Source organism: Loxodonta africana, chromosome 1, assembly GCF_030014295.1.
Source record: "Loxodonta africana isolate mLoxAfr1 chromosome 1, mLoxAfr1.hap2, whole genome shotgun sequence".
Classification (NCBI taxonomy): domain Eukaryota; kingdom Metazoa; phylum Chordata; class Mammalia; order Proboscidea; family Elephantidae; genus Loxodonta; species Loxodonta africana.
The window spans coordinates 119,356,778-119,373,793 of NC_087342.1; the positions used below are offsets into that span (position 1 = coordinate 119,356,778).

At 36.2% G+C, this 17,016-nt stretch overlaps 1 protein-coding gene across 3 annotated transcripts in view; it reads right to left on the reverse strand.

Annotated features, from left to right (window-relative positions):
- Nucleotides 1–17,016, reverse strand: part of HMGCLL1 (3-hydroxy-3-methylglutaryl-CoA lyase like 1) — a 216,409-nt gene that overhangs the window by 97,669 nt on the left and 101,724 nt on the right. The window contains exons 4-5 of one of the 3 annotated variants that reach the window (XM_003404419.4): nt 2,541–2,636; nt 261–409 (exon numbers count right to left, since the gene is read on the reverse strand). The exons of 1 other annotated variant lie outside the window; for it this stretch is intronic. In XM_003404419.4, the coding sequence (XP_003404467.2) occupies nt 261–409; nt 2,541–2,636 (245 nt within the window). The remainder of the gene's footprint in view (nt 1–260; nt 410–2,540; nt 2,637–17,016) is intronic. One more of the 3 variants, XM_064287459.1, reaches the window with a different exon arrangement.

The following is a 17,016-nucleotide window of genomic DNA, read 5'->3' on the forward strand; positions in this document are numbered from 1 at the left end:
TGAGTATTAATAATATGGTTAATGTCAAATTGGCATGCTAACTCCTCTTATCTCAATTGCATGATGTACTTCACAAGTTTGATACACTAGAATAATCATTAACCGATGCTAATAAGATATGCGACCATGTAAGACGGTCCTGATCACATAAGGTACGCTGTGTATACTGTAACTGGTTAAAGAATGTCTAAATAATTCTTCATGAGCTTCAACAGTACATGCAAACTAAAGAGAAACAACGTGCAGGACTTCTTAAGTACCCTCGTGCTGGAATACCCATGTGCCTTGCAGACTTAACGACCTCCTCAAACTTCTCCATGCTTTCTTTGATGGAACAATTAATATTCTTCTTGCTAAAGGATTCGGATGCGGCACCAAACACTGATATCTCAGTGGCTCCGGCAGCCACCTGAAAAATAGAAAGACAAAAACTAATGATTTCAAAAATGTAAATGATATTTGTTTTAACATTTGCCTTATGATTTAAAAATTAGATTCCTCTCATCCTCCCACAGGCACTCTTTGGAAATGTAAAATGTTTTATAATAACAGAATGATTCCACAAACTGCAACACTCATAAATCTATGAGGCATGGAAAACACACTGATGCTTTTCCAATTTAATTTTGCCTTTCCTAAATTACATGTTAACTTCAGAAATGCTTTAGCCCTAATTATGGAAAATACTAGGCACCCCAATAAAACCTCTTAAAATCCATGGAAAACATTATTTTCAAGTCAATTATTAAAGCAGGGGATAGTAAATTCTTTCCGCTTTTTTTTCTTCCCACAATCAAGCAATTTTTCCCCCAATTTATCATTCAGATTTTGTCCGATATTTTCTTCCTCTATCTTAACCTAGCGTATGTTGTTTCATACCTTGACTGCTATAGCCATATTCTGATGTGTCTCCCTCCTTAATCCCCTTGTCTGTCTCTAAATCCGAAGTATGAGCCGAACCGACTTTCTCTTTTGTCCCTTTCACCATCCTTACTCTTTCCCCAAGCTTCTCCAGTGGCTTTTTCCGCCCCCCCAAATGTCAAGCTTCTCAGTTTTCCAGCTGGAGTTTTAAGACCCTCTGTTAATTTGTCCCTAACACTCTGCCTAGGTTCCCCCCCTCCCTGATGTCCTATTAATAAACTAAAGGGAAAACGTTGTTGTATCATCCTTCCTCAAACATTTTAAAAAATATTGGCTTTTACTCCTCTATTCAAAATAAATTTTCATCTGTAAAATAAAAATTTTAATTATTCAACATATACTATGTGCCAGTACTACTGTTATTACTTTGCATGTTTTGTTTCTAGTCCATAAATAACCTTGTAAACCAAGTATTATTATGCCCATTTCAGTGATAAGAAAACTGTGTCTCAAAGAGGCTAAATAGGTAGTGCCACGTCACAAGCTAGTAAAAGTTCTGGTGCTGTGTTTTGAGCACAGCCATGCCTGACTCCCAAGCCAATATTTGTTCCACTCCACTGCTTGCCCTTCTAAGCTCTCCTGAAAAGTGTCTTCTCAGCTAGTATCTTTCTCAAGGTAGAAACAGTCCCTGATATGTAGGGATTAGGAAACCCTGGTGGTGTAGTGGTTAAGAGTTCAGCTGCTAACCAAAAGGTTGGCAGTTCGAATCCACCAGATGCTCCTTGGAAACCCTATGGGGCAGTTCTACTCTGTCCTATAGGGGCGCTATGAGTCGGACTTGACAGCAATGGGTTTTTATGTTGGGGTTGGATGACAGCAAGATTTACAACTTTGAAAAAATACCTCTTTCTCTCTTTAATATATAAAAAATTATATCAAATTGAACGAAAGAAAAATAAATGGTTCTAACAAGATATATGAATAAGTGATATACAAACTAGCACCCCACAGCTTCAACTATATTCAACACAGTTTAAAATCCAGAAGTGAAAAAACTCTATTATAAAACACCAGAAATAGTTGTTGCAAAACATTTGCAGTAAAACTGTGTAAGCATAATACCTCAAGCCTTTTCTCAAAATTGCATTGATTCTTCTCATATGTGTAACCATTAAAGCTTAAATCCCTAAGTCACAGAACATTGGAAGAAACAAGCTAGAAGAGGAACCAAAAATATCAGAGGTAGATACAATGCCAATGATTAGCTTCACATAGGGGGAGAAAACAACAACAAAAAGGCTGGCAGAAAAAAATCTGACAAAGAATTCTCCAGTCCAGTGATATTAATAATTATTACATGGCATTGAGAAATGTTTAAGATATAACCTGTACTCCCTATTTAGCAGGGAAACACACTTTCCAAACATTTTCATCAAAAGGGATAACTGTGTTCTTACGTTTTGAACCTTGGAGGATTAAACTGGGAGAGACATTTACGTGGAGCACTGTAGTCCCCAACAGTGCCACGAAGTTACTTATCTCCATGTCTCTGCTAGCACATTGGAAGAGCATCTGTGTAGGATAATAAGCGAGTTACATATGACACCACTTTAACTTTGTAAAGATCTTTCAAACAATAAGAGGCTTCTGGATTTTAGAAAAATCAGCAGCACACTTACAGCACGGTGAAAGCCCTGAAGATTAGGAGTAAGGACAGGATAGCGAACTCCCGGATATTGACGAATGCCTTTCATCACTTCAGTGTGATCAGCCATCTTAAATGCATAATAGTTATACATGAATATGTAACACCAAATATTCTATCAAGCATTCTTTTAGCTTTCTAGTTATGTTAAAATCACACATGTATTCTATAAATTAATATTTGAAATAAAACTATGCCAACAGAGCTGAAGAAAAAGTAATTCTCATTGTCATAGAAACATCATAACTTGATCTGAGTTTAATTTATTCACATAACAGGATCTGGTTAAATGCGGAATTACTGACAGTCAGAAATTCGGAACAATATTGTTTTTACTTAATGAATTTTCTTTCCCTTAGTTTCATTTCATGTCCCAAAGCCTTGAATATTCCTGAGACTGGAGAGAGTTTGAAAGGCAATGTGCTATGTGCTTATTTTCCATACAAAAATGTTATGTCTAAATTGGATTACTAATAATTTTCAGTGTATGAAATTTTACAATTCTCAGGAAAATATTAATTATGTGTCTCTGTTAGAATACTCTAGCAAGGCTGAGATCCTACCATGTTATTTGGTTGGTACAATTTTTTAGTTAGTAGTGCTCATAATGCTTTGTGAAGAGCTGTCTTAGGACTGCCGTCTGTTCTCATAATGCAAATAAATGAACAGAGTGAAATATACAACAGAAAAATTTAACCCACATGCCAAGACTTTATTTCATGAATCTATATAAAAAAAAAACTTTGAATTAAAATATCAAATTTACTGGATTCTCACAAAGTCTAGAAATCAGCCTCTTAAAGCAAAAATTCGTGATCAAATCACATAGAAAAATTTTAATGGGAATAACCATGAGCTTTGCATATTTATGAATGATAAATTATGCCATGAATGATAAATGTACAGAATAATAATGAAAAGTATACAAATTGAGCATGGAGAAAACTATGAAAGGATACGCCAAATCAAACTTGTTATCCTCTGTATGGGAATGAAAGAAGAAAGATACTGATTTTTTTCTCTATATGCTCCAGCTTGAAATGTTACAGTAAGCATGTATTATTTTTTAATTTAAAGGAAATTAATCAAAATGTACCATAGAGAAGGGTTGATATGGTCTAGAATAGCCGATTGTTGTTATGTGCCATCCAGTCAATTCTGATTCATAGCCACCCTATAGGACAGAGTAGAACTGCCTCACAGGGTTTCCTAGGCTGTAATGTGGCACAGTCATTAAGAGCTACGGCTGCTAACCAAAAGGTCAGCAGTTTGAATCCACTAGCCACTCCTTGGAAACCCTATGGGGCAATTCTCTGCCCTATAGGGTCACTATGAGTCAGAACTGACTGGACAGCAATGGGTTAGGTTTTTGATTAATGTTTATGAATGCAGATCCCCAGGTCTTTTCTCCCGAGGAGTGGCTGGTGAGTTTGAATTGTCAACCTTTCTGTTAGCAACTGACTGCTCCACCATTGTGCTACCAGGGCTCCTTTCAAATGATTTTAGCCCCCAGTATATGAGTCATCTAGCTGAGGACCCAGATACTGTGGACCAGAGACAACCTGTTCTCTTGTGCCCTGTTCAAATTCCTGATCAAAGAATATATGAGCATAATAAGTGGTTATTTATGCCACTAAGTTCTGAGGCAATTCACTACATAGTCATAAAAACTGAACACTGGAAAATGGATAGGAGTTGAAAAGATGGAGTGACAGGTGCAAAAGTGGGAGCACATTTTCTGGATAGAGAAGATTATTAGTGAATTATGAAGGATTAGGTATTAAGTGAAGCCAGGGGCCACACACTGTACCTTTGAGTTAGATCCCAGTTGATCTAAATTATGAAGGCAATGGAAAACTATGGGGAGCGGGTGTTGAATGAGCAGAAGACTGGGCTAAATGTAACATTTCAGAAAGATTAATCTACGGAGGTGTAAAATGCAGTCTAAGGAGAAGAGAAGCAATTCTCAGGCAATTGTGGGAATCCAATTTGTGACAAGATCTGTACAGAAATGGACCTGGGAATAGAACTCCCAAAGAAAGATTAATAGGATGCAGTGACTAGTCGTACAAGGGTGATGGGAGATGGCTTTATGTAAAAATGTACTCCTCATTTTTTCACAGACTTCTTATGAAAATATTTAACATCTGTACATACTTCAACACAAGTTGAGTTGACTGCATATCCATGATCTTAGCCTTTGTGCCTGATGCTAACTAAAGTGTGAGTTCCTTGAACTATTGTCTTCTGTTGTGTCGACCTATATATATTTTCTGGCATGTTGAAATCTCTCTCTCCTATACACACACATACACACATGCAAAAGCACATGAACACACAAATTATAATAAGAAAGTCAGAGAACTCAATCCTAATTTCAAGCAGTAAAATATCCAAAGTAACCACTGATAGTTTTAGAACATTGTAATGAAATCCAAAACAACACTCTCTTACGAGAGAATAATGTTAATCAATATTAACCCATATTATTAATGTTTAGGTCTAACTAAACATAGTATGTTTAAACAATTATTGGAGACATTTATTTAACAAAATAACAGAAAAAAAGCAGTGCTACTCTAACCAATATACAGATTTGGATAGAAGATGGCAGTGCATCATAGAACAGCATAAAAGGGCACAAAGGCAATTTTAACCTACAACAAACATAGACCACTTTGACCTGCAAGGAGTTATTTTATTCTACATATAATTTAATAAAATTTTGAATCAATATGAATAAATGTGTATGATACAACAAATGGCTTCTTTTAATGGATATTTCAATTAGTACAACTAGAAAATGAACAGAGGTAATAGTGACCAAATTTCATGAAGGCTGACTGCCGATAATCACAGAAGGAAATTATGATAAATATATTAACTAGAATCCAAAAAATCAGTATTTTTTTTTCTTTTTAAAGATAGCCACACTACAATGAGGCCATTTAGAAAATAACAATATTCTGTCTTAATTTGGCCAGTAAAGATATGTGAAGAACTTCAGAAAATCTTGATAGAATTTTATTACAATGAATAAAATAGATGAGGTTTCAATTAAAGACATAAAATCCTTGCTTTAATTTGCTTTTTGCTCTTGGGGGGGGTGGTTTATGTTATATTTCAATACTGATGTTATTTTAATGCCTTAAGTCATTGTTTTATTCAAACAATATCAGAACTATTCCTTTATAGTTCTTTGTTTTGACATTTTAACAACAGCTTTCTACATCTGGTTCGATTTAGCATATTTTTAAGATTTTGCTGTGACTTTTCATTTAAGATCATAAAAAATGCCCATAATTTGGTTGAAAACATGTTTTTCCATCATCTTGACACAGTCTTGGAATAGTGATACCTGTGTCTATCTAGCCAGTGGAACAGGCCATGCCATGGTTAATCAACTTCTTAGGCATTCACATTTTCATATGGGTTCAAATAATCACAATATTTGTGCAACATTATGAAAGATTTTTTAATATATGTGACAGGGTATAAGAATTTGAATGTAATAAGCATATAGTTTAGAGACTTCATTTTCTACTAACCATATCATGGTGACTTTAAATTCGGGTGTTCACATATTTTGAGCTGGCAGAGTATTTTCTCAGGTAATATTTTGTTACTTTCTGAATATTATGATTTTTGCTACTATACACACATACATACTTATATATATTTATACAGGCTTTGAATATGTTCTCCAGACAAGCGCTGTGGCTGAAATATAACTTGAGGTTGTTAGTGTCCTTGTTTCCACCCATCTTCCCTGAGATAACTGGAATTCTAAGGTAAATGCTTATGGGAATACAGTAACGAATAATATACAATAGAGTAACAATCAAAATGGTTTCCCATAAGCTCAGTAATAAACAATGACAATGAACAATAAACAATGAAGGAAAAAAAAAAGTTTTTTTTAAACTCAAAAAAGGAACAATACTCAAAGTTTTTATTTATCTCTTTCTTGGTAAAGAGGCTATTTACAGTTGAGGATGTGGAATTTATCAAAATTTTAAAATATGAGAACTGATTTTTTCAGAATTCATTCCATTATTTGAATATTGATCTATTTCAAGATTGTAGGCACTTGTTCCACAGTTAATTTTAGGGAATAAAAGAATGAAACACACATAGTTTCTATCCTAAAATATTGCATAGTCTAATGGGAAAGATATATGTGTGTATGTATATTTTGTAAATATACCAAAATACGAACAACACGATGTATGAGTACAGATAAGGAAGCATTTTTGTTTACAACCCAAACTAGAATAACAACAAATACTTAGGCTATACCTTGTCTAGCCAATGTAAATAGCCCAGGGGTCTTCCTGTTTTTTAATGGGACAAAATTATTCATAGAGTCCTGCATGTATATCTCCTATGATAAAGTGAACTTTTTAACGTATAGTAAAAAGGAAGGATTTAAGAACTTGCGGCTTCAAACACACTTGTTTAATAACATACTTCAAATAATTATAGTGTGAAATGCTTTACAGACATCAGTTTTAAACTTTTTTAAGTATACAATTCTGTCAAGTCCAATGACATTAAAAGTAAAAATATCTACCATTCTTTCTCTCCCTCCAAAATAAGAGTTGATAGAGAAAACAGAGTATTCACTGAGTAAAAGTTTGTTCAGTTCCAACTGAATACATGTGGGGCTGAGTGTTCAGTTAGGTGAAATAAATATTTATGATTTATTTTAGATGAAAGTGAATAAGAAACTGGGAGGTTCTATTTTTATTTTTGAAAAGAACATACTACTATTCATTTAGAATGTAATCACTGATGATTTTTTTTTCTTTTTCCTGAACAAATGGAATTACAAAGATACCACTTTGATAGGTCTCTAAGTTCAAGAACTGCATTTGTTATTACGAAAAAAAATTATGAATGTCTCATATACATTTACGACACATACAACTTATATGTTTAATATTATAACGTAATAAGAGATTAAGCCCTAAAACCAAACCCGTTGCTGTCAGGTGGATTCCAACTCATAGCAACCATACAGGACAGAGTAAAACTGACCCATAGGGTTTCCAAGGCTGCAATCTTTACAGAAGCAGACTGCCATAGCTTTCTCCCATGGAACCCCTAGTGGGTTCGAACCCCCAATCTTTCACTTAACAGCTGAGCACTTAACCACTGCATCACCGGAGATTAAAACCTATTGCCCGTCAAGTTGATTCCGACTCAGCGACCCTGTAAGGTTTTCAAGGAACAGCTGGTGGATTCAAAGTGACAACCTTTTGTGTAGCAGTTGGGCTCTTAACCCCTGTACCACCAAGGCTTCACTAGGGATTAAAAACCAAAAACACAAATCCATTGCCGTCGAGTCAATTCTGACTCATAGCGACCCTACAGGACAGAGGAGAACTCCCCCCATGGAGTGTCCAAGCAGCGCCTGGCAGATTCGAACTGCCAACCTTTTGGTTAGCAGCCATAGTAACCAATAATACTGCAAACTATGTGACAGGAGAATGTTTGGGGTTGTTTTTGTATCACTACAGAAATTATTCAATGTGTTTTTGCGGCTCTGTTGAAGATGAAGTTGTGTGGAGTGGAAATATTAAGAGTTTAAATTAGCACTGCTGTTCTTAAATGGCAAAAGTGTCCAGAGTACAATCTAAAATTTATGTGACTCCATTCTAAGGGAATCCATCTTTATAGTAATCTCACCTACTGTGTCCTTCATTTATTCTAACATTCCAGGAAATTTACAATATTACATCTTATAACCCAAATATAGACTCTTCCTTCCTCCCTGGCCAAGCATCATCAGCAGGTGATTGAATACTCACTGTCCCTTTACTCCAAGGAACTGCTAAAGAGCTCCAATTGTTTTCCCTACCCTGCCCTCTAAGAAAAGCTCTGCACCTGATGTTTTGTGATGGTAGATTAGGTAGAGGGAGGTCGGACCCGAGAAATGAAAGGAAAAAGGGGAAGAAATAGAAAATCTGAACGATGTATATGGTAATGGATTGGGGAGAGACAGTGTGGGGTTTGAGACATACGTTTTGGTGGCAAGATGCTTTTACTGTTCCAGAGCAGTTGAGATTCCAGAAGACAGATAAAAGATAGAAAAAAATGATAAAAAGGGGAATTATAAAAAGTGTTTTTGTTTAATATATAGAGCAGTTCTTTTGTAATGTTCTTCATGTGACACACGTAAAGACTGGAATACCATTTTAATTGGTTTATATGTTTCTTTGCATGTGAATCAAAGCATAGACTTAGCCACTTGCGAGAGCTCATAATTTCTGTATTTTCAAGAACAATGGATATAAAATATAGCTCTGCACCTCATATTACAATCATCACTCAAGTGTTGGGCCAAGGATGCGCATTCACCATATTCTACAATATCAGGTACCAGAAGTATGTAAATAGTTTAGGAGAAACACATTTTAAAATGTATGAAACCAGAAGGTAGTCTGGGGAAAAAACTGCCAAAGACTATGTACATAAAACTGTAGGTGAATAAATTACTTTTCATCGATGTAAAATCAAAATGGAAGTCCTTTCATAGTAAGAATATATGGTATATACAATGACTAACACACCATACAAATTTTTATGTTCTTAGCAAAAATCACAGAAAATAGAATTTATCAAAATTCTTCTGTGTGAAGGGCACAACACTGTAGTAGCTCTTCTAAAACAAAGACTATATCTGTGTATAAGTAACCCATCACAAAATCTTAGATTGCATTTGCCAATAATGAGGAAATAAACTGAAAGATACTTTTCTAAACTATTGAGAATTTAAAAATCATTTTTTATCAGCTGTGCTAGATAAAACACTGAATCACCTAATTTCTTTACAGAAAATATAAAGTATTGTCTTATAGAAGAGACAAGCAAGGAATAGGCAGCCAACAAAATATACAAAAAAAGTATTATGAGGTTAAACTCAATTAAATTGTTAAAAGCACTTTTTAATCTCAATTTTGTGGTATTTTTGGCATTTGTTGACTTTTAATGATTTGTAATCTCATATTTTACTCATTCAAAATTAATATTATTTTTCTATCTGGCATTATGTATTCTTTTTCTTAAAGAAAACCACAACCAAACCCATTGCTGTTGAGTTGATTCTGACTCATAATGACCCTATTCACAGGACAAAGTAGAACTGCTCCATAGGGTTTCCAAGGAGCAGCTGCCATTCAGACCTTGAGATTCTCTACTAATGGTTTGGCCATGTGTTCCCTGATGATTCACAAATCTCAGCCAGAGAGAGACAGCCCTGAACTGTCCAAAACGTACCAGTTAGAGCTCAGCAGTTGCTTCATTTGGAGTGATGAGTCAAAGACAGTAGCCAACTATGCTCAAGACTGAACAATGTCTGAGACTAGACCATACTTTGCACTTACCAGAGACACGGCCCTTGAAGATGGAGACAGAACCATATCTAATTCTTGCTCCTTGGAAAATTTCATATTCCCTACTTTCAAGGTTTGGGGTGAGCAACCTTGACACAGGCAACAAGGCCAATCTTGACAGCACTTCCAGGGGCATAAAATAAGAAGTGGCCAACAAAAGGAGAGAAAGTGGGATAGGCTGTAAGAGGGTGGAGGTTTGAGTGGTACAATTAGCACTGGTATTTTTAATAAAGTACTAAAAAGATCAACGAGAATAAGAGTTTGGGCACAGTATTTGAGGGCTCTCCAGGACACCACCACCTTCTATGAAGCCACTATCATTCAAAGAAAGCTCTGTTATTGTCAGCATAGATTCTTCACTTTTTCACTGCTAATCCATACCAGGCACCCACTGTGACTAGATAGAGATATGCAGGACCTAAGAAACATGAAGGAGGAACATTTAGCGAATGAGAGACTCTAAAACAGATGTGAAGTATAAGGCATTTGGAGAGGTAAGAAAAATAAATTTTCACAGTACTGGAGCAGGGTATGTATTGGATCCCTTTTGATATTTTATTTGAAGCACAAGTGAAGACTGGAATGCTGTTTAATTGTTTTGAGATTCTTAGGTACCTCCAAATATCCAAATTGTTGCCAAGTCTAGATCCTACAGGGTGCCAAATTTACTGTGATTACATCTAACTGAATATATTCAGGACCTTCATCTTTTTAGCTAAGCTCTGTGTACAGCCTATGTTACTGAGAATCAAGCCTGGCAAATCTTAGAAAGCCTGTTCCCACCAACAGGTATGGCAGAATCTATAACACCTACTGAGAGTCCAGTGTGCTTAGAGAAGTGCTTCCCAAAAATCTATATGGTCTGAGCACTGCCTCAGTCAGAATTATCTAGGATGCTTTGTAAAATGCATTATTTCTCTACTTCACACCAGCCTCAATTAGTCAAAATCTCTGATAGTGGAAAAGGAAATCTGCATATTCAATAAGCTCCGTGGGCAATTTTTATGCATAGTCTGTCTAGGATTTAGGAGTACACAACAAAAGTTTTGCAGTAGGTTCAATCCACAGAGGCCCTTGGGAATAAGGTTTTTTTTTTAATGCTTTTATTATGAGCATCACCACTGTCCAGAATGCTGTGATAAAGTTACACCACCCCCAACTTATCAAACACCAGGAAATTAGTGCCAGCTTGGATCAGACATCCGTGAACATTATACAACTGAGGAAAGCCTTATATCAGGATTACCCATTCTCCATCTGTTTGCAGCTAAGCCCTTGAAAAAAAAAAAAAAATTTTTTTTTTTTAGAAGGTCTTGAGAATTCCAGCTTCCTACTTCTCCTAAACAGCTCATCTGCTTCCTGAAGTGTTCCCAACTTACCTCCAGCCATAACAAAACATTTGCAATACTGCAACAGCTACTTTACATCTCTGTTCTTTTGCATAAATCATTTCATCTGCCTGAAAACAATTCCTCCCTTTTCATCTAGCTAATTGATTCCATTCTTCAATATTCAACTCAAAACTCAGCTCCTCTTATAACACGTCCTCAACCACCAGCCTGATTTAGGTGTCTCTGTGCTTCCATATCTCACTGTATGTATATCTATCATTGCTCTTATCAAGCTGGGTGTACCTTATGTTGATTTACATGTCTCTCTCCCCAACTAAATCATTTGCTCCTGAAGATTCTGCATACCAGGGCGTTTAGTAAATATATGTCGAATTGAATTGAATTTTTCCTCCTTTTTAGCCCTTAATTCTAGTTTGAATTTATATAAAATTCAATTCACTTTGAATAATAATTTTTTCTCCAATAATTTGTCTAATGTTTTATTGTTAGCCATGATGATGATAATGATGAAAGCAAACATTGACTTTGTGCTAGGCTCTGTGTTAAGCCTATGTGTACTGAATTCTTTACTTGAATTAGTTCTTTAATCATTTTAACAAACCAAAGAGAGGGACAATTTCCATAAGTAAGGAACTAGACTGAGAGATATTAAGGATGAAGAAGATCACCCAGCTGGTAAGTGGGGAGGCTGAGAGGGACACAAGTCTATCTGACTGTAAAGCACATTCTCTAGTACCTCCTTAATATAGACACCTTCTATATCTTCTATACCTTCCCATTAGTCATTGCTAACGGGTTTGTGTATCACAGTGTCAAGGGCACAGCCCCTACAAAGAACACTAGAACCCATCCTCAGCTTGAACACTTTTGGGGGCATATTTTATCACCCAACTTAGTGTTTCCCAAACTGGACTCTTCATCAGAGCTATTTGGGGATTCTAATTCTGTCCCACCACAAGATTCAGAAATCTGTAGTTGTCAGTTTCCCAGGAGATGCTACAAATCAAGAAGGCTGGGAATCATAGTGAATTTCAGTCCTCGAGGCTGCCACCCGGGATTGAGGGAAGTCAAAACAGTGCATTCTAGGCCCCCCACACCTGCTTCAATCAAGGGAGTCTCATTTTATTTTTATTTAGAGGGGATTCCAGGTTTTGTTGGCCTGAAATGATGATAATTTTGGAGAAATGCTCTTTAAGAAAAAAATACAAAAAAGTATAACCTTTATAAAGTTTAGTAAACACACAGCCATGTGAATACAATGATAGGGCCCCTCTGAGAGCACTGGGAGAAACAAACGTCTCATGTTAATTTTCCTGTTTATAACATATATTGAGGTTCTACATAATGCTTCCTCCAGGGGGAAAAAGCTGCACTGATAAAAGAATAAAAATTTGGAAAATAACAGCCTTGCTGATACTTTCTATCTTTCTCAGAGAGGTATCACCTAGAAGTCAAGAGTCTTCCTGAAATACAGATTCACGTTGTCTGCAGAAATCCTTTTCCTTAACACTCTCGAAATACGAACAAAAAAACAAGTGAGATTAGTTTGGTGTGTCTTGTTTTTGGTATACTCATAGTATTTCTGAGTTTATCCATGTTAATAAATTCTCAGCTTAATATTACCACCATCACCTCCAGTTGCCAGTGAGTTGATTCAGACTCATAGCGACATCACGTGTGCAGAGAACTGCACATAGAGTTTCCAATGGCTGTGACCTTTCGAAAGTAGATTGCCTGGCCTTTTTTCCAAGTCACCTTTGGGTAAATTTGAATGGTCAACCTTTTAGTTAGTAGCTGAGCACTTAATCACTTGCACCACCCAGGAATCTCTCTGTTTAGCAAACCATCCTAAATTTTGCCAGCAAACAGACTTAAACTCATGGACCTATAACTCCCATTTTTTTCCTGCTCATTAATATAGCTTGCTGAATAATTTTTTAAATATATTTGAAAGGCTCTTTGTTTTCTCCACAATCACCACCCCCCTCCCGGGGGGGAAAATTTGTATCGCTTCAAAATAGGTAGACAGTGTCAGAAGTTATTTGCCTACAATCTCCACTGGTTATATTAGACTAATGGCATTACTTTTTATTCACAAGAGTGCAGCGTGAAAGACGGATACAGAGCGTGCAATTTCTTCAACACATGCCATCAATTACTATAAAAATGTAAATACGTGGTTTCAGACCCTATAACTCAAAACTCAATTTGAGCAGTAACTCCTCTTAAAGGTAATGTGTTTGAAAATTCAATAATGAGGAAAAAAATGAGAATAGAGCTCTTCCTGACATCCCTGGGTGAAAATGTTTTGCCCAGCTATGAATAACACTATAGCCTGGGTACTATAACTGTGTCTCATTCACAGACTCTTTGCAGAAACCCCATATATCTTAGCCTCAGTAGCACAGAGGAAATCTTGGTCTGCTTGAAGAAGTAAGACAGTTTTAATAAATCACAGTCTTACAATAATAAACACAGGAAATCTCTGGAAAATTGAACATCCAGTTTTTTTTCTACAATACCCTGTCTTGGCTGCCACCGCTAAAATGGTCTAACACCAAACTCACAAAACTTCTGAAAAGTCCAGAAGCCTTGAAGTTAATTTAGTTTGGTATATAATTTCCTGTACTTCCTTATTCAACATTACTTTTATGTTCTCAGGACCTTTGTAATGCCCTCTACCGGATGGAATGTCCGTGCTTATCAAGAGTGGCCAAAGTATGCAGCATAAGGTCTACACTCTTTTATTGTGAAGGCAGGCAAAATGTGTGCAAAGCATTTTAGTCATAAACCACTAATGTCTACAAACATTCATTTTTAAATCACAGAATAAACCTAACCTATCCAAATAGACTTGTGAATTATAAACTGGGAGACCAACATTCCAGACAGAGAAACCAATGTCATTTTATTCAATAACATTTCTTGGTTTCCTAACATAAACATAACAAATATGCTTTAGTTATTCTTTGTTCAGGTCATTGCCTTCTGTGACCACCCGCCTGGTCTTCCTGTGTCAAAACAATCCTGTTCTCAACATCACTCCAAAGTAGGGGCAAGAAGTCTCAAAGCTCCCAGTATAATTTTCTTTCCACTCAACTGTGCTGCTTCTCATATATCATGTCTTTGTGTTTGATAATAACACTGTCAATGTTGTTATTTCCCAAGCATGGAAGTGATTTTTAAAATACTGTATCTAGTTGTACTCATTATATACTATATGGAAATAGAGTTTCCCTCCTATACTTACACTGCCTGGTGTAAGCCAGCTTTGCCCACAGTGGAGAGCTGAACTGATGAGAAGAGAGAATATACCTGAGGAGCCCCGGGGAGCACTCACTCAGAACATTGGCAGTAAGATAAAGATGTGGCAGAAAGAGTTGTCTTACTATAGGAAGCAATGACATCACTGGATTAGCTTGTGTGGTCTGACTACAACGATTTGGCCATCATATGTATCTAGAGACTCTATTTTGGTGAAGACTACAGAAGGGAGAATTTTAAAAGGTTGGTCCAAATGCTTAGTAACAAACTGGTTCACATATTCTGGCTACTGAATTTCATTTTATTATACTTCATTTACAGATATTCCCTTGATTTTAAAATTACTCTAAATTTTAATTTTTTTTTTAGTGATTTAAATCCAATATCCATTTTCACTGTACAATTACTTTATTAGGTAGATAGTGTGATTATTGTTAGCAACTACGTGTTATTCAATTTTAACTCCAATAAAGAACTCAATATAGTTTTTAATAGTGCCACAATAAAAACAATGAATGTATGAATGAATAAGTGGAATGGATCCAAGGCATAGTGAGATGTAAATACTTTCCCAAATCACACCATAAGTAAGAGTCAAGTCTCAGTTTCTAGAGCTTCATCAGAAAAGGCAAGTTAAACAATGGATACAAAAAAGTCACCAAAACACCAGAAAATCTGAAACCTGGTGGAACACAGTGGGGGTGGGGATGGGAATGACTATTTTGGGGCTAAGAGGAAATACATTTCTTACTACAAACTGTAAGTAGACTTCAGTACAAGATACACTTATCTTGACTAATAGTGTTAGAATTTATCGATGTGTACAAGAATACTCTGGAGAAGGATTAACCCTCTAAAATTATTAGCATGAATTTCCTTCAACATGTTGCTATTTCAAGGGTGCTTTCTTAATTGCATAATTTAAAGGACAAATTGAGTACCTAAAACAATTATAGTAACTATAGATATAATCTATAAACTATTGCAATTGCAAATTTTAAATTTGTCTTAAACATTTATAAAATGAACAGCATTCTTTAAAAGAATGCCCTATGTATTAATAATTACAAATGTTGTAAAGACATAACCCACCCACCCACTGCTGTCAAGTCAATTCCGACTGATAGCGACCCTAGAGGACAGAGTAGAACTGCCCCATAGAGTTTCCAAGGAGTGCCTGGCGGATTTGAACTGTAAAGACATAGATGCTAAAAAACATTTTATTATTCTAAAAAATATATAATCCCAATCACCCTCTGATTCTATAAACTGTACATTGCTGTTGTTGTTAGGTGCCCTCAACTTGGTTCCAACTCATAGCAACCCTACGTACAAAATGAAACAATGCCTTGTTCTGTGCCATTCTCATGATCCTTGTTATGCTTGAGCCACTGTGGCAGTCCATCTCCTTGAGGACCCTCCTCTTTTTTGCTGACCCTCTAATTTACCAAGGATGATGTCCTTCTCCAGGGACTCCTCACCCATGATAACACATTCAAAGTACTTGAGACTAAGCTTTGCCATCCTTGCTTCTAATGAGCATTCTGGCTGTACTTCTTCCAAGAAAGATTTATTTGTTCTTCTGGCAGTACATGGTATATTCAATATTCTTCTCCAACACTATAATTCAAAGGCATCAATTCTGCTTCACTCTTCATTATGCATTGTCCAGCCTTCATAGGCATATGAGATGATTGAAAACTCGATGGCTTGGGTCAGGAATCTTAGCGCTTAAAGTGCTTTGATTTTTAACACTTTAAAGAGGTCTTTTACAGCAGATTTCCCCAATGCAATGCATTGTTTGATTTCTTGACTACTGCTTCCATGGGCATTGATTGTGGATCCAGGTAAAATGAAATCTTTGACAACTTCAATCTTTTCTCTGTTTATCATGACATTGCTTACTAGTCCAGTTGTGAGAATTTTTGTTTTTTTTTATGTGGAGGTGTAATCAATACTGAAGGCTGTAGTCTTTGACCTTCATCAGTAAGTGCTTCAAGTCCTCTTCACTTTCAGCAAGCAAGGTTGTGTAATCTGCATATTGCAGGCTCCAGTCCTGTTGCCACATTCTTCTTCATATAGTCCAGCTTCTCAGATTATTTGCTCAGCATACAGACTGAATAAGTGTGGTGAAAGGATACAACCTGAACCCACACCTTTCTTGACTTTAAACCATGCAGTATCCCCTTGTTCTGTTCAAACGACTACCTCTTGGTCTAAACACAGGTTCCTCACGAGCACAACTAACTGTTCTGGAATTCCCACTTTTCACAATCTTATCCATAATTTGTTATGATCCACACAGTTGAATGACTTTGCACGGTCAATAAAACACAAGTAAACATCTCTCTGGTGTTCTCTGGTTTCAGCCATGATCCATTCAACATCAGCAATATCTGTGTTCTCTTCTGAATTCGTCATGAAGTTCTGGCAGTTC